The sequence below is a fragment of the Salvelinus alpinus genome, chromosome 5, assembly GCF_045679555.1.
Source record: "Salvelinus alpinus chromosome 5, SLU_Salpinus.1, whole genome shotgun sequence".
Taxonomy (NCBI): domain Eukaryota; kingdom Metazoa; phylum Chordata; class Actinopteri; order Salmoniformes; family Salmonidae; genus Salvelinus; species Salvelinus alpinus.
In genome coordinates this window covers 56409717-56429150 of record NC_092090.1, presented here as the reverse complement: position 1 = coordinate 56429150, position 19434 = coordinate 56409717, and the positions used below count along the sequence as shown (strand labels likewise).

Here is a 19434-nt window from a genome sequence, read left to right as displayed (position 1 = left end):
AGTTGACAAATAGAATAGGTCAAATTCTGTACTATGGGGATAGTAGATTGAATTGGTATCCAATTGGTAGTAGTAGTTACTGTCTTGTCTCATCGCTGCAACTCCCGTAAGGACTCGGGAGAGGCGAAGGTCGAGAGTAATGCGAGAGACTGCGAGACTGATGAAGTGTGTGCATCATTAGTGTCCCATCATGCAGCCTTAGAATGTATAAAAAATCTAAACATATAGCCCAACATTTGTATTACAACTATAGTTGCATAAATAACTCTAAATTAAGCATATAGGACCAGTTTTTTGTTAACCTCTCAACACAGAATAGCTTCATGTGTGCATTTCCTTTAAAATTGTTTGGAGAAAATATCCTTTTTATTATTATTATTATTATTATTATTATTATTATTATTATACCTTTATTTCAACAAGGAACACAGACTGAGACCAAGGTCTCTTTTACAGCTGGGCCCTGCGTATACATGTTTACACATACAGTTTAGGTACAATGATTAAGAAACTAAACAATACAAACAAAACGATCACAGATAACACAAAAAAATACAGCAGCAGATTACATTTACACAATTTATTCCCCTAACAGCACAAAAACTTGCATTACCCGAAAAAACAGTTACGAGCAATACAAAAATAAAAATCCTCCAATAAATATTTTAAATGGGCAAGGGGGACAAGAGTCTCAAGTTTAAGTTTAGTCTGCAGGCAATTCCATAAGCAAGGAGCGTAACAGGAAAAGGCAGCCATACCCAACTCTGTGGAAATCGCATGGGCCTCAAGTGTAATCCATGCTTGAGACCTGGTTTTAGGAATTCTAATTCTAATATCGATGAGTGATGATAAATAAGAAGGTCATTTATTCAGAAGTGCTTTATAGACAAACACGAGAGCATGTTGTTCTCGTCTCACAGACAGTGAAGTCCAACCTACATTTTGAAATAAGAGTTCTGTAGCTAGCACCCGTAATAAACCTTTGTGTGCAATGATAAGTAGCATCCAGCGATTTTAAGTGTGGATGCCGTAGCATGCATGTAAATAATATCCCCATAGTCTATAACAGACATAAAAGTAGCTTGCACAATTTATATTCTATTTGTAGAGGACAAACGTGTCCTGTTTCTATAGAGGAAGCATAGCTTGATTTTTAGCCGTTTACAAGGTTTGTCAAGATGCATTTTAAAAGACAATTTATCATCCGACCATATCCCTAAGTATTTATATGCAGAGACCTGATTAATTCGAGAGCCATCTAAGCTCGTAAGTGCAAGTGTATTTTCAACCAACTTTTTGAATGTATTAAAAATCATAAAATGTGTTTTCTTTGCATTTAAAACAAGTTTCAGCTGTATAAAAGACCCTTGTAATATCTTAAAACCTGTTTCCAATAGTGATAATGCTTGGTCAGCCGTTGAAGTGGTAGAGTACCTGACAGTATCATCAGCATATAAATTAATTTGACACTTTCTTATCTCATCACCGATATTGTTTATGTAGAGAGTGAACAGTAATGGACCAAGTATAGAACCTTGTGGGACCCCTTTAACCAACTCCAATGACTCCGACTGGATGCCGTCAACTCTAACAGCCTGACTTCTATCCTTTACATAGTCATGAAACCAACAACAGGCATCCAATCCCAGTCCTATTGACGACAGCTTACCCAAATGTATCGCATGGTCTACAGTGTCAAAAGCTTTAGACAAATCTATGAACAAGGCGGCACAGTACTTACTTTTTTATTAAGCTATGTTCAATTGTATTCTTCATACTATAAAATCATTTTTAAAATAATGCCACGGAATTCTAAGCAACTCTTGGCCTTTAAATGAACTAGTGTAGCCCGGAATTCTAGCCATATCAGGGCTTAACATAAGATCAACTCAGAGTATACTTTTTGTTCTTCTGAAATAGACTACATTCTTCATATAATGTTTCTTTAGACCTGTCCAAAATAAATAATGGATTTATTGTGATGGTGTAGGCTATATTAAATGGATTTATTAGACATTTTAAAATGTAGATGTTCCAAAGGTCTGCATCAGTGGCTTGTAGGTGTGTGGAAACCAGGAGATGCTAAATGTGTTTATGCTACTTAACGGTCAATTACCGTGAGTCGGGCAGTTATTTGCTTGACAATCACCGGCTGACACAATTTCATGACCGCCACAGCCCTAGGCATATATACATTTCTCAAAAAGTGTCCATCTCAAAAATGTGGAATAAGCAGGCTTTGAAAAGATGAAAACATCTACCAGAAAAAGTATTCAAAGATTTTAGAAGTACATCAAAACACAAATGTTTTGATGTACAACACTTACAACTAATGTGAACACTTACAGTGCCTTCAGAAAGTATTCACATCCCTTGTTTTTTTCCCTACACATTTTGTTGTCTTACAGCCAGAATAAAAAAATTATAAAATTGCGATTTTGTTGTCACTGGCCTATACCCCATAATGTCAGTGGAATTATGTTTTTTGAAGTTTTTGCAAATTAATAAAAAATGAAAAGCTTAAATGTCTTGAATCGATACATGTTCAACCCCTTTTATGACAAGTCTAAATTAGGTCAGGAGTAAAACATTTGCTTAACAAGTCACATAATAAATTGCATGGACTCACTCTGTGTGCAATAATAGTGTTTGACATGATTTTTGAATGACGACCTAATTTTTGTACCCCACACACACTTATCTGTAAGGTCCCTCAGTCGAGCAGTGAATTTCAAACACAGATTCAACCACAAAGACCAGGGAGGTTTTCCAATGCCTTGCAAAGAAGGGCACCTACTGGTCGATGGGTAAAATAAAAAAAGCAGACAATGAATATCCCTTTGAGCATGGTGAAGTTAGTAATTACACTTTGGATGGTGTGTCAATACACCCAGTCACTACAAAGATACAGCCGTCCTTCCTAACTCAGGTGCCGGAGAGGAAGGAAACAACTCAGGGATTTCACCTTCAGGCTAATGGTGACTTTAAGAGAGTTTAATGGCTGTGATAGGAGAAAACTGAGGATGGATCAATAACATTGTAGTTACTCCACAATACTAACCTAATTGACAGAGGGAAAAGAAGGAAGCCTGTACAGAATAAAAATATTCCAAAACATGCATCCTCTTTGCAGTATTACTTTAGTGCCTTATTGCAAAAAATGTGGCGAAGCAATTCACTTTTTGTCCTGGATACAAAGTGTTATGTTTAGGGCAAATCCAATACAACACATTACTGAGTACCACCGAAGACCTGGATGTCGATTTAAGGCAGCCCCCTGCACCTCTCTGATTCCCTTTCCCCCTCCATATTTCCAAGCATAGTGGTGGCTGCATCATGTTATAGGTATGCTTGTAATCATTAAAGACTGTGGAGACACTGGGAGAGTAATTCACCTTTCAGCAGGACAATAACCTAAGACACAAAGCCAAATCTACACTGGAGTTTCTTATCAAGAAGACAGTGATGGTTCCTGAGTGGCCGAGTTACAGTTTTGACTTAATTCTACTTGAAAATCTATGGCAAGACCTAAAAATGGTTGTCTTGAACTGAACCACAACCACTTTGACAGAGCTGTAAGAATTTAGAAAATAATAATCGTCAAATGTTGCACAATCCAGGTGTGGAAAGCTCTTAGTCTTACCCAGAAAGACTCACAGCTGTAATCGCTGCCAAAGGTGCTTCTGCATTGTATAGACTCAGGTGTGAATAAGTTATGTAAATGAGATATTTCTGTATTTAATTTTAAATAAATGTGTAAACATTTCTAAAAATGTGTTTTCACTTCATCATTATGGGGTATTGTGTGTAGATGGGTGAGAAAAAGTATATATTTAATCTAAACTCAGCAAAAAAAGAAACGTCCCTTTTTCAGGACCCTGTCTTTCAAAGATAATTCGTAAACATCCAAATAACTTCACAGATCTTCACTGTAAAGGGTTTAAACACTGTTTCCCATGCTTGTTCAATGACCCATAAACAATTAATGAACATGCACCTGTGGAACGGTCGTTAAGACACTAACAGGTTACAGACGGTAGGCAATTAGAACTTAGGACATTAAAGAGGCCTTTCTACTGACTCTGAAAAACACCAAAAGAAAGATGCCCAGGGTCCCTGCTCATCTGCGTGAACGTTCCCTAGGCATGCTGCAAGGAGGCATGAGGACTGCAGATGTGGTCAGGGCAATAAATTGCAATGTTCGTACTGTGAGACGCCTAAGACAGCGCTACAGGGAGACAGGACAGACAGCTGATCGTTTTTGCAGTGGCAGACCACGTGTAACAACACCTGCACAGGATCTGTACATCCGAACATCCCACTTGCGGGACAGGTACAGGATGGCAACAACAACTGCCCGAGTTACACCAGGAACGCACAATCCCTCCATCGGTGCTCAGACTGTCCGCAATAGGCTGAGAGAGGCTGGACTGAGGGCTTGTAGGCCTGTTGTAAGGCAGGTCCTCACCAGACATCACCGGCAACAAAGTCACCTATGGGCACAAACCCACCATAGCTGGACCAGACAGCACTGGCAAAAAGTGCTCTTCACTGACGAGTTGCGGTTTTGTCTCACCAGGGGTGATGGTCAGATTCGCGTTTATCGTCGAAGGAATGAGTGTTACACCGAGGACTGTACTCTGGAGCGGGATCGAGGTGGAGGGTCCGTCATAGTCTGGGGCGGTGTGTCACAGCATCATCGGACTGAGCTTGTTGTCATTGCAGGCAATCTCAACACTGTGCATTACCGGGAAGACATCCTCCTCCCTCGTGTTACCCTTCCTGCAGGCTCATCCTGACATGACCCTCCAGCATGACAATGCCACCAGCCATACTGCTCGTTCTGTGTGTGATTTCTTTCAAGACAGGCATGTCAGTGTTCTGCCATGGCCAGCGAAGAGCCCGGATCTCGATCCCATTGAGCACGTCTGGGACCTGTTGGATGGGAGGGTGAGGGCTACGGCCATTCCCCCCAGAAATGTCCGGGAACTTGCAGATGCCTTGGTGGAAGAGTGGGGTATCATCTCACAGCAAGAACTGGAAAATCTGGTGCAGTCCATGAGGAGGAGATGCACTGCAGTACTTAATGCAGCTGGTTGCCACACCAGATACTGACTTTTGATTTTGACCCCCCCTTTGTTCAGGGACACATTATTCCATTTTTGTTAGTCACATGTCTGTGGAACTTGTTCAGTTTATGTCTCAGTTGTTGAATCTTATGTTCATCCAAATATTTACACATGTTAAGTTTGCTGAAAATAAACGTTACAGCCTGAATTCCAATTAAACTCAGCAAGAAAAGAAACGTTCTCTCACTATCAACTTCAACAACGTTTCTTTTTTTGCTGAGTTTATTTGGAATTCACGCTGTAACACAACAAAATGTGGAATAAGTCAAGGAGTATAAATACTTTCTGAAGGCACTGTATATTTAGTTTAGGTTATTTCTTTTCTTACCAAAAATCAACATATCCTTTTCAGATATTTTAACATTTCTATAATACAGCATGTGGAGGGAGGATAATGAAAATTCAAACAAGTAACACGTAAAGGTAGACCAATCAATTAGATATAGTGTTTTTACAGATATCATTTTAATTTTTTTATAACAAAAAATTCTGTTACCAAATCAGTAACAGAATTTCAGAAAAATCGTTAACGTAAATTCAGCCATTGAATTGGCTACAGTGCCAAATCATAGTAGTCACAAACCACAGTTGGGTCACCTGCTAATGTTCTCCCTTCCGCTGGCATACTGTTATGTTCAGCTAATAACTTTTCTTTCTGTTATCTGGTGGTCAACCCCTCGCTCTCTTCTCTTTCTTCTGTCTCTCTCCAATTAATGTCACCGCTCCCGGCTCTTATTGACACCTACTCATGAGCCCCATCTCTTTCCATTTACTGTAACCAGCATCCTCACCCACTGACCGACACCAGACGTCCATGGATGTTGAAAAGTAGTTTACATACATTTTTCGATTGGTCCGAACCAGCCCTGATTTCAACATCCACAGACGTCTTGACAGGCCTTAATTTGGCCCAAACATACACTGAGTGTACAAAACATTAGGAACACCTTCCTAATATTGAGTTACACTCCCTTTTTCCCTCAGAACAGCCTGAATTTGTCGGAGCATGGACTCCACAAGGTGTCGAAAGCGTTCCACAGCGATGCTGGCCCATGTTGACTCCAATGCTTCCCACAGTTGTGTCAAGTTGGCTGAATGTCCTTTGGGTTGTGGACCATTCTTGATACACACGGAAAACCGTTGAGCGTGAAAAACCCAGCAGTGTTGCAGTTCTTGACACACTCAAAATGGGGCGCCAAGCGCCTACTACCATACCCCATTCAAAAGCGTTTGTCTTGCCCATTCCATCTCTGAATGGCACACATGCACAATCCATGCCTCAAGGCTTAAAAGTCCTTCTTTAACCTGTCTCCTCCCCATCATCTACACTGATTGAAGTGGATTTAACAAGTGACATCAATAAAGGGTCATAGCTTTCACCTGGATTCATCTGATCAATCTGTCATAGAAAGAGGTGTTCCTAATGTTTTGTACACTCAGCGTAGATGTCCGTGATTGGTTAAGACCAAATCTGAACCCATTAGATGTTTGTTTCACAAGTTTGGACAGCACGGTAGAGTATAGTAAAGAAACGTAGATTATAGTTCAGTACAGTATAATACAGTAGGGTAAAGAAAAGTAGAGTATTGTTCAGTACAGTCCTGTACCGTAGAGTATAATAGAGTGAAGTAGAGTTCCGCACAGTACCGCACAGTACTGTAGAGTTGACTACACTATCATGTACTGAACTATACTCTACTGTACTGAGCTCTACTGTACTGACCTCTACTGTGCTGTACTTTGATGTCCAATCTAAGATATATATGATCGGTTCAGATTTGGTCCGGACCAACCAAATTTGGTGTTTGGTGGCAGAGCTCATTAATATAATAGCCAGTGTATAGAATAATACCCAAATATGCATAGTAAGATATTGCATATTCCTACCTTTGTGTACCTATTTAGGATACATCACCATGAAGAGAATGACTTACATATCCATAATTATGCCTTTCTGTGTAGTACAGATCAGGGAGCCATGATGAAATTATGTAACCGCAATTATTTTACCAGGTGTAAATCCATTTCAATAATCAAACGTTTTTTTGTTTGTTTTTTAACTCAAGAAAGTAATGTCATAGCTGACACCCCATTCTTTCTGCAGACATATTTTAATCTTAATTCGGAGCAGATATTTAACAGAATTTTGGAAAAACATGTTCACACAAAACACAGGGAGATTTTACAGAAATTCTGCTACCAAACTTTGCATCTGCACAGTTCTTCCAGTAAATGTGATTTTTGTACATGTTCAGTGTGCATTGTTAAATATAGTCCTTGTGCATAGAGTTGTATGTTTTGTTAAACTTTGAAATCATTTTTTTTTGGCGCAATTCCGTTTCCGTGGAATTACCCATAATGCAAGCTTAATGTAAACAGATCGTCATATGTGACAATCTTCAAGCAATGTTACTAGTTTAATTACTTTTTTATTAAATATATTTCTTAGATATTTTTCTCAAATATTTGTATTCACTTTTTTCGTAACTACGGTACCAGTCAAAAGTTTGGACACACCTACTCATTCAAGAGTTTTAATTTATTTTTACTATTTTCTACATTGTAGAATAACAGTGAAGACATTAAAAAAACAAAATAACACGTATGGAATCCTGTAGTAACCAAAAAAGTGTTAAACAAGTCAAAATATATTTTTGATTTCAGATTCTTCATAGTAGCCACCCTTTGCCTTGATGACAGCTTTGCACACTCTTGGCATTCTCTCAAACAGCCTCACCTGGAATGCATTTCCAACAGTCTTGAAGGAGTTCCCACTTACACTACCGTTCAAAAGTTTGGGGTCACTTAGAAATGTCATTGTTTTTTCTTGCCATTTTGTCGCATGGAATCAAATCAAATTGAATTATATAGCCCTTCTTACATCAGCTGATACCTCAAAGTGCTGTACAGAAACCCAGCCTAAAACAGCAAGCAATGCAGGTGTAGAAGCACGGTGGCTAGGAAAAACTCCCTAGAAAGGCCAAAACCTAGGAAGAATCCTAGAGAGGAACCCGGCTTTGAGGTGTGGCCAGTCCTCTTCTGGCTGTGCCGGGTGGAGATTATAACACAACGGCCAATACGTTCATAAATGACCAGCATGGTCAAATAATAATAATCACAGTGGTTGTCGAGGGTGCATCAGGTCAGCACCTCAGGAGTAAATGTCAGTTGGCTTTTCATAGCCGATCATTGAGAGTATCTCTACCGCTCCTGCTGTCTCTAGAGAGTTGAAAACAGCAGGTCTGGGACAGGTAGCACGTCCGGTGAACAGGTCAGGATTCCATAGCCGCAGGCAGAACAGTTGAAACTGGAGCAGCAGCACGGCCAGGTGGACTGGGGACAGCACGAAGTCATCATGCCAGATGGTCCTAGGGCTGAGAGAGATAGAGAGAGAGAGAGTACTTAAATTCACACAGGACACTGGAGAAATACTCCAGATATAACAGACTGACCCTAGCCCCCCCCCGACATGTAAACTACTGCAGCATAAATACTGGAGGCTGAGACAGGAGGGGTCAGGAGACACTCTGGCCCCATCCGACGATACCCCCGGACAGGGCCAAACAGGCAGGATATAACCCCACCCACTTTGCCAAAGCACAGCCACCACACCACTAGAGGGATATCTTCAACCACCAACTTACCATCCTGAGACAAGGCCGAATATAGCCCACAAAGATCTCCGCCACGGCACAACCCAAGGGGGGGCGCCAACCCAGACAGGAAGACCACGTCAGTGACTCGACCCACTCAAGTGACGCACCCCTCCTAGGGACGGCATTGAAGAGCACCAGTAAGCCAGTGACTGACTCGGCCCTACAGAGGCAGAGAATCCCAGTGGAGAGAGGAGAACCGGCTAGGCAGAGACAGCAAGGGCGGTTCGTTGCTCCAGTGCCTTTCCGTTCACCTTCACACTCCTGGGCCAGACTACACTCAATCATAGGACCTACTGAAGAGATGAGTCTTCAATAAAGACTTAAAGGTTGAGACCAAGTCTGCGTCTCTCACATGGGTATGCAGACCATTCCATAAAAATGGAGCTCTATAGGAGAAAGCCCTGCCTCCAGCTGTTTGCTTAGAAATTCTAGGGACAATTAGGAGGCCTGCGTCTTGTGACCGTAGCGTACGTGTAGGTATGTACGGCAGGACCAATTCGGAAAGATAGGTAGGAGCGAGCCCATGTAATGCTTTGTAGGTTAGCAGTAAAACCTTGAAATCAGCCCTTGCCTTAACAAGAAGCCAGTGTAGGGAGGCTAGCACTGGAGTAATATGATCAAATTTTTTGGGGTCTAGTCAGGATTCTAGCAGCCGTATTTAGCACTAACTGAAGTTTATTTAGTGCTTTATCCGGGTAGCCGGAAAGCAGAGCATTGCAGTAGTCTAACCTAGAAGTAACAAAAGCATGGATTAATTTCTCTGCATCAATTTTGGACAGAACATTTCTGATCTTTGCAATGTTATGCAGATGGAAAAAAGCTGTCCTTGAAACAATCTTGATTTGTTTGTCAAAAGAGAGATCAGGGTCCAGAGTAACGCCGAGGTCCTTCACAGTTTTATTTGAGACGACTGTACAACCATCAAGATTAATTGTCATATTCAACAGAAGATCTCTTTGTTTCTTGGGACCTAGAACAAGCATCTTTGTTTTGTCCGAGTTTAAAAGTAGAAAGTTTGCAGCCATCCACAGGCTTCCAGCGAGGGCAATTTTGGGGCTTCACCGTGTTTCATTGAAATGTACAGCTGTGTGTCATCCGCATAGCAGTGAAAGTTAACATTATGTTTTCGAATGACATCCCCAAGAGGTAAAATATATTGTGAAAACAATAGTGGTCCTAAAACGGAACCTTGAGGAACACCGAAATTTACAGTTGATTTGTCAGAGGACAAACCATTCACGGAGACAAACTGATATCTGTCCGACAGATAAGATCTAAACCAGGCCAGAACTTGTCCGTGTAGACCAATTTGGGTTTCCAATCTCTCCAAAAGAATGTGGTGATCGATGGTATCAAAAGCAGCACTAAGGTCTAGGAGCCCGAGGACAGATGCAGAGCCTCGGTCTGACGCCATTAAAAGGTAATTTACCACCTTCACAAGTGCAGTCTCAGTGCTATGATGGGGTCTAAAACCAGACTGAAGCATTTCGTATACATTGTCTTCAGGAGGGCAGTGAGTTGTTGCGCAACAGCTTTTTCAACAATTTTTGAGAGGAATGGGAGATTCGATATAGGACGATAGTTTATTATATTTTCTGGGTCAAGGTTTGGCTTTTTCAAGAGAGGCTTTATTACTGCCACTTTTAGTGAGTTTGGTACACATCCGGTGGATAAAGAGACGTTTATTATGTTCAACATAGGAGGGCCAAGCACAGGAAGCAGCTCTTTCAGTAGTTTAGTTGGAATAGGGTCCAGTATGCAGCTTGAAGGTTTAGAGGCCATGATTATTTTCATCATTGTGTCAAGAGATATAGTACTAAAACACTTGAGTGTCTCCCTTGATCCTAGGTCCTGGCAGAGTTGTGCAGACTCAGGACAACTGAGCTTTGGAGGAATACGCAGGTTTAAAGAGGAGTCCATAATTTGATTTCTAATGATCATGATCTTTTCCTCAAAGAAGTTCATAAATGTATTACTGCTGAAGTGAAATCCATCCTCTCTTTGGGAATGCTGCTTTTTAGTTAGCTTTGTGACAGTATCACAAAGTAATTTCGGATTGTTCTTATTTTCCTCAATTATGTTGGAAAAATAGGATGATCGAGCAGCAGTGAGGGCTCTTTGATACTGCACGGTACTATCGTTCCAAGCTAGTCGGAAGACTTCCAGTTTGGTGTGGCGCCATTTTCTGAAAGCTTGCTTCAGAGCTCGGGTATTTTCTGTATACCATGGAGCTAGTTTCTTAGGACAATTTTTTTTCGTTTTTAGGGGTGCAACTGCATCTAGGGTATTGCACAAGGTTAATTTGAGTTACTCAGTTAGGTGGTTACCTTTTGGCGCACGGATCCCTTTAGCGGGATCATTTTCATCAACAACCGCTGAATTGCAGAGCGCCAAATACAAAAAAATATATAAAAAATATTTAATTTCATGAAATCACAAGTGCAATGTAGCAAAACACAGCGTAGCTTGTTGTTAATCCACCTGTCGTGTCAGTTGAAAATATGCTTTACAGCGAAAGCAATCCAAGCGTTTGTGTGAGTTTATCGATCACTAGACAAAACATTACAAACACCTAGCAGCAATGTAGATTGGTCACGAAAGTCAGAAAACCAATAAAATGAATCGCTTACCTTTGATGATCTTCGGATGTTTGCACTCACGAGACTCCCAGTTACACAATAAATGTTCCTTTTGTTCGATAAAGATTATTTTTATATAAAAAAAACTCAATTTGTTTGGCGCGTTATGTTCAGAAATCCACAGGCTCAGGCAGGTCATGAAGGGCAGACGAAAATTCCAAATAGTATCCGTAAAGTTCGTAGAAACATGTCAAACATTTTTATAATCAATCCTCAGGTTGTTTTTAACATAAATAATCGATAATATTTCAACCGGACGGTAAACTATTCAATACAATAGAGAAAGAAAATGTTGAGCTACCACTTTCGTGCGCAAGAACTAATCAAAGGACATCTGGCTATCCACTGAAGCGATTTGATAAATCTCGCTCATTTTTCAGAATAAAAGCTTGAAAGTATGTCTAAAGCCTGTTCACAACCTGTGGAAGCCATTGGAAAAGGAATCTGGTTGATATCCCTTTAAATGGAGGATAGGCAGGCAATGGAACAGGGATTTTTCAAAATAAGAGGCACTTCCGGGTTGGATTTCCTCAGGTTTTCGCCTGCAAAATCAGTTCTGTTATACTCACAGACAATATTTTTGACAGTTTTGGAAACTTTTTCTATCCTAATCTGTCAATTATATGCATCTTTTAGCATCTAGGCCTGAGAAATAGGCCGTTTACATTGGGAACGTTATTTTTCCAAACATAAAAATTCTGCCTCCTAGCGCCAAGAAGTTAACTGATTTTTGTCCTCTGACGTCCTTGGGTAGGCAGAGGGAGTCTGGAAGGGCATCAAGGAATCTTTGAGTTGTCTGAGAATTTATAGCACGACTTTTGATGCTCCTTGGTTGGGGTCTGAGCAGATTATTTGTTGCGATTGCAAAAGTAATAAAATGGTGGTCTGATAGTCCAGGATTATGAGGAAAAACATTAAGATCCACAACATTTATTCCATGGGACAAAACTAGGTCTAGAGTATAACTGTGGCAGTGAGTAGGTCCGGAGACATGTTGGACAAAACCCACTGAGTCGATGATGGCTCCAAAAGCCTTTTGGAGTGGGTCTGTGTACTTTTCCATGTGAATATTAAAGTCACCAAAAATGTGAATATTATCTGCTATGACTACAAGGTCCGATAGGAATTCAGGGAAGTCAGTGAGGAATGCTGTATATGGCCCAGGAGGCCTGTAAACAGTAGCTATAAAAAGTGATTGAGTAGGCTGCATAGATTTCATGACTAGAAGCTCAAAAGACGAAAACATCGTTGTTTTTTTTGTAAATTGAAATTTGCAATCGTAAATGTTAGCAAAACCTCCGCCTTTGCGGGATGCGCGGGGGATATGGTCACTAGTGTAACCAGGAGGTGAGGCCTCATTTAACACGGTAAATTCATCAGGCGAGATTATGATCAGTGATTAGTTAATTGACTATAACTGCCTTGGAAGTGAGGGATCTAACATTAAGTAGCCCTATTTTGAGATGTGAGGTATCACGATCTCTTTCAATAATGGCAGGAATGGAGGAGGACTTTTTTCTATAGAGATTGCTAAGGCGAACACCGCCATGTTTAGTTTTGCCCAACCTAGGTCGAGGCTAATTCTATCTTTTGGGAGGGGCAGTAAACAGTTTTCAACCAGCGATTGAGTTGTGAGACTCTGCTGTAGAGCTCATCACTCCCCCTAACTGGTAGGGGCCAGAGACAATTACTCGATGCCGACACATCTTTCTAGCTGATTTACACGCTGAAGCTATGTTGCGCTTGGTGACCTCTGACTGTTTCATCCTAACATCGTTGGTGCCGACGTGGATAACAATATCCCTATACTCTCTATACTTGCCAGTTTTAGCTTTAGCCAGCACCATATTCAGATTAGCCTTAACGTCGGTAGCCCTGCCCCCTGGTAAACAGTGTATGATCGCTGGATGATTCGTTTTAAGTCTAATACTGCGGGTAATGGAGTCGACAATGACTAGGGTTTAAAAAATTTCAGAGCCATGAGAAAGTTGTCCGGCTGCTGGGACCGTGCGAGGGGATTTATACTACTATCTGTACTTACTGGTGGCACAGACGCTGTTTCATCCTTTCCTACACTGAAATTACCCTTGCCTAACGATTGCGTCTGAAGCTGGGCTTGCAGCACGGCGAGCTATACTCGCCGTAAGGCGATCGTTCTCCTGTATGTTATGAGTACAGCGACTGCAATTAAAAGGCATCATGTTAATGTTACTACTTAGCTTCGGCTGTTGGAGGTCTTGACGAACCATGTCCAGGTAAAGCGTCCGGAGTGAAAAAGTTGAATGAAAAAATGTTGAGTGAGGGAAAAACAAAAAATATAAACAGTAATTAAAAAGTAAAAACCGTAAAGTTGTCAGGTAGCAAAGTAAGGTTAGCAACAAAACGCACAGCAGCAAGTAAACAAGTCTGCAAGTTCTGACCGGAAATGATCTCTTCCACTGTTGCTCTCCTATGCCTTCATTTCTCAGAACAAGAATAGACTGACGAGTTTCAGAAGAAAGGTCTTTGTTTCTGGACATTTAGAGCCTGTAATCGAACCCACAAATACTGATGCACCAGATACTCAACTAATCTAAAGAAGGCCAGTTTTATTGCTTCTTTAATCAGAACCAGTTTTCAGCTGTGCTAACATAATTGCAAAAGGCTTTTCAAATGGTCAATTAGCCTTTTAAAACGATAAACTTGGATTAGCTAACACAACGTGCCATTGGAACACAGGAGTGATGGTTGCTGATAATGGGCCTCTGTATGCCTATGTAGATATTCCATAAAAAATCTGCCGTTTCCAGCTCCAATAGTCATTTACAACATTAACAATGTCTACACTTAATTTCTGATCAAATTTATGTTATTTTAATGGACCAAAAAAATTGATTTTCTTTCAAAAACAAGGACATTTCTAAGAGACCCCAAACTTTTGAACGGTAGTGTATGCTGAGCACTTGTTGGCTGCTTTTCCTTCACTCTGCGGTCCAACTCATCCCAAACCATCTCAATTGGGGTGAGGTCGGGCGATTGTGGAGGCCAGGTCATCTGATGCAGCACGCCATCACTTTCCTTCTTCGTCAAATAGCCCTTACACAGCCTGAAGGTGTGTTGGATCATTGTCCTGTTGAAAAACAAATGATAGTCCCGCTAAGCGCAAACGCTGCAGAATGCTGTGATATCCAAGCTGGTTAAGTGTGCCTTCAATTTGAAATAAATCACTGACAGAGTCACCAGCATAGTATCCCCACACCATCACACCACCTCCTCCATGCTTCACGGTGGGAACTACACATGCAGAGATCATCCGTTCACCTACTCTGTGTCACACAAAGACACGGCGGTTGGAAGAAAAAATCTAATTTGGCTTCATCAGACCAAAGGACAGATTTCCACCGGTCTAATATCTATTGCTCGTGTTTCTTGGCCCAAGCAAATCTCTTCTTATTGGTTTCCTTTTATAGTGGTTTCTTTGCAGCAATTCGACCATGAAGGCCGGATTCACGCAGTCTCTTCTGAACAGTTGATGTTGAGATGTGTCTGTTACTCGAACTCTGTGAAGGATTTATTTGGGCTGCAATTTCTCTGCAGCAGAGGTAACTCTGGGTCTTCCTTTCCTGCGGCGGTTCTCATGAGAGCCAGTTTAATCATAGCGCTTGATGATTTTTGTGACTGCACTTGAAGAAACTTTCAAAGTTCTTGAAATTTTCCAGATTGACTGACCTTCATGTCTTAAAGTAATGATGTACTATTGTTTCACTATGCTTATTTGAGCTGTTCTAGCCATTATATGGACTTGGTGTTTACCAAATAGGGCTATCTTATGTATACCACCCCTACCTTGTCACAACATAACTGATTGGCCCAAATGCATTAAGGAAAGAAATTTCACAATTTACTTTTAACATGGCACACCTATTAATGCATTCCAGGTGACTACCTCATGAAGCTAGTTTAGAGAATGCTAAGAGTGTGCAAAGCTGTCATCAAGGCAAAGGGTGGCTATTTGAAGAATCTCAAATATAAAATATATTTTGATTTGTTTAACACTTTTTTGGTTACAACATGATTCAATATGTGTTATTTCATAGTTTGATGTCTTCACTATTACTCTACAATGTAGAAAATAGTACAAATAAATAAAAACCCTGGCATGAGTAGGTGTGTCCAAACTTTTGACTGGTACTGTATATTTTTTAATATTTTTCTTAAATATTTTACTTGATCTTAGATTTTTGTGCCTGAGCTGTTCTGACTAACAGGTTGATTCTTATAGGAGCTGGTGTAATAACCTCTCTCTACCTCCTATTCCCTCCTTCTGTCACTCTTCTCTCCCTGCCTTCTCCCTCTCTCCCCTCCCTCTCTATTTGCCTCTCTCTTTCTGCAGTGTGCAGGCTGGTGATGGTGTACGTATAGAGAAGAGGGACAGTGCTCAGTTTGACTTTGCCTCTGCAATGAGCACTGCCACTGAGTTCTACTGTCACACACAGGAGTCAGGTGTGTCTGTGAGTCTGAATGTGTCTCAGTCTGTGTCTGTCAGTGTGCGAGAGAAAGAGACAATGAGAGAGAGAGAGAGAGAGGGAGCAAATAGAGGCTTCATGTCATGAATTACAGGTCCGTGCCTCCATCTGTCCTTTAAGTGAAACATATTTTCTGTTGGGACAGCGTGTACTGTAGATGTGTGTGTATTTTGGGGACGCTGGCGGACGATCAACAAAAAAAGTATTCTCTAACAAAATGAGGCACGAGGTTGTGACTCATGGCTGTGTGTGGGTGTTTGTGTGACCATCCCCAGGTTCCAGACCTCTCTCCAGTATAGCCTCTTTGGAAAGCCCTGTGGTCTGCTGTCTGGGTCCTCTCATCCACTACCTCACAGAGTTTAACCTGCAGAGAGTACTACTGCACCACAGGTACTCACACACATACACACACACCGCCCTTGTGGTTGCCACAGACTGACTCCCTGTGACTCTTGTAATATTGTATGTGGTAATTCTCTGTGTGTGTGTGACCTTAAGTTCGTTCAGGCACCTCTCCTGTGAGTCAGACGGTATGGTCCTCAGTGCTCCCACTCTCAGAAACCTGGAGATACTTACCAACCAGGTACGTGTTAGTGAATGAGTGGTTGCTCCACTAAAAGTTTTGCGATTATGCTGCGGGACTTAGAGGTAATTTGTGGTTTCGTACGGTACCCTGTGTCACTACTTCATTGCTCCAGACCAGCACAAGGGGGAGTTGGAGCACTGATTATACTTTTGGGTCCTACTGCGTCTCTAACTGACAATGAGTGGGTGACATAAACATAAATAATTATAGATAGATATATAATTGTGCACAACTTGTGCACGACTTAAGTATTACTTACTAAAACTGTTGTTCCACTAAGGTTTTTATTCTAAGAGTACAGACTACAGTTAGGGTGTGGAAATGTTAGGATTATTTTGCTCTTACTGTAGTACTGTAGCCTACTCCCGACCGGTCACGTTGTACAGCGCCTGAGTGGCGCAGCGGTCTAAGACACTACATCGCAGTGCAAGCTGTGTTGCTACAGATGCTGGTTCAATACTGGTATCGGCCTCAACTGGGAGACCCATGAGATGACTGTAGATTTTTGGTTTCTCTCCCTCTAAAAACAGAAATAAATAATTCTAAATGACAAACTGGCTTTATTTACAAATTAGTAACAATGTCTCACCCCATGTTCAAGAATGGCCTTTTTCTCTGCCTTTTTCTCGCTCATTTTACGTTATTTGAAAACGAAATCCTCTCCAAAATATTGTTATTTTTTTAAACAAAACAATTAATTTTATTATTAATTTAGAATGATATAAAAGCCCCTTTTTAACTGCTCACCAGGCACAGCAAGGGCCGTCCGGACCGTTATGCTGTTCTGCTATTCCAAGGATGTGTAACTGCAACTTTATTACAGACAGAAACTTCTGAGACACAGTATTAATTATGAACACCCGTAGGTTCACTGGTAAGCCACATTTTCCTCGGGATCCATCCCAGTTGGTATTCTGTGTCCACTTATGAACCTCCGGGTGTTCATAATTAATACTGTGTCTCAGAAGTTTCTGTCTTTAATAAAGAAATGTTTTGGTTATCCTGACCTGGACACCATGTACAGTATTACAATAGCCCTCTCGATTGGCGCAGCAGTTTAACCTTTCACGAGCCTCTACCCCGGGTCCGGGATCACCCCCCACCCCCCCCACACACTGATTAGCATAGCTAGCATAGCTTCACAAGTAGATAGTAGCATCTAAATATCATTAAATCACAAGTCCAAGACACCAGATGAAAGATACAGATCTTGTGAATAAAGCCACCATTTCAGATTTTTTAAAATGTTTTACAGGGAAGACACAATATGTAAATCTATTAGCTAAACACGTTAGCAAAATACACAATTTCTTTGTCCACCATTTTTTCTCTCCACCAGTAGCTATCACCAATTCGGCTAAACTAAGATATTGATAGCCAATAACCAATAAAAAACCTCATCAGATGACAGTCTGATAACATATTTATGGTATAGGATAGGTTTTGTTAGAAAAAAGTGCATATTTCAGGTAGAAATCACAGTTTACAATTGCACCGACCATCACAACTCGACTAGAATTACTATAGAGAGCAACGTGTATGACCAATTTACTCATCATAAATCATTTCATAAGAATAGACAAAGCATAGCAATGGAAAGACCCAGATCTTGTGATTCCAGACAATATTTCAGATTTTCTAAGCGTTTTACAGCGAAAACACAATAAATCGATAAGTTAGCATACCACATGTGCAAACGTTACCAGAGCATCGATTCAAGCCAAAGAGAGCTATAACGTAATCATCGCCAAAATATATTAATTTTTTCACTAACCTTCTCAGAATTCTTCCGATGACACTCCTGTAACATCATTTTACAACATACATATACAGTTTGTTCGAAAATGTGCATATTTAGCCATACAAAACCGTGGTTACACAATGAAAATAGTAGGAAATCAAGCCTCAAAATGTCGGACGTCATCTTTCAGAGTGATCTAGTTTAATCGAAAGCTAATCATATACTTGACTAAAAAATACAGGGTTGACAGGAATCGAAAGACAAATTAGTTCTTAATGCAATCGCTGATTTACATTTCTAAAATTATCCTTACTTTCTTATACAGCGTTCGCCAAGAGAAGCTATAACAAACAAAATGGCGTAATATGCGTTTAAAATATTTCGACAGAACAACGATTTATCATATTAAATATTTCTTACTATGAGGTGATTTTCCATCAGATTCTTGGGCAATGTATCCTTTCTTGGGTCTAATCTTCTTTTGATCGATAGATGTCCTCTGTCCTTCGAAATGTCCACTAACGATCGAACGGGACCCCGAAACGTGCCCAAAGTTTCAGAGTGCACGACAAAGAGATTCCTCAAAATCGCACTAAACGGATATAAATTGCTATAAAACGGTTCAAATTAACTACATTATGATGTTTTTAACAACTATAACGACTAAAAACATGACCGGAGAAATATCACTGGCTAAACAACCATTTGGAAGGAGGCAGGTCTGATGTCCATCTTGCGCAAGACGCATGCAGGAAGAGGTCGGTATTTCCACGTTTTCGTGTTTTATAGTGGCTCTGATTGCGCAATCGAATCCATTCAAAGCGTGATGACGTACTGACACCCAGAGGAAGACGTAGGCAGTGTCGGTTTCTCCATAGCATCTACAGGCACCTTAAAACCGACCCCAGATCAGGGGTCAGAATTTCTGAAATCTGACTCCCTGTCAGGAAAAGTGCTGTATTCCAACGGCTATAGAAACTAGAAAGTGTTTTCTATCCAATAATAACAATAATATGCATATTGTACGATCAAGAATTGAGCACGAGGCAGTTTAATTTGGAGACCAAAAAATGCTAATGCGGAACAGCACCCCCTATAGTTGCAAGAAGTTAAGACACTGCATCGCAGTGCAAAATGCATTCCTACAGATGCAGGTTCAGGTCAGGATAACCAAAACT

At 40.8% G+C, this 19434-nt stretch overlaps 1 protein-coding gene across 1 annotated transcript in view; it reads left to right on the top strand.

Moving 5' to 3' along the window:
- msh3 (mutS homolog 3 (E. coli)) overlaps nucleotides 1–19434 on the top strand; it is a 119090-nt gene that overhangs the window by 18699 nt on the left and 80957 nt on the right. Inside the window, exons 9-11 of the mRNA XM_071402374.1 lie at nucleotides 15797–15906; nucleotides 16205–16319; nucleotides 16428–16512. Coding sequence (XP_071258475.1) covers nucleotides 15797–15906; nucleotides 16205–16319; nucleotides 16428–16512 — 310 coding nt within the window. The remainder of the gene's footprint in view (nucleotides 1–15796; nucleotides 15907–16204; nucleotides 16320–16427; nucleotides 16513–19434) is intronic.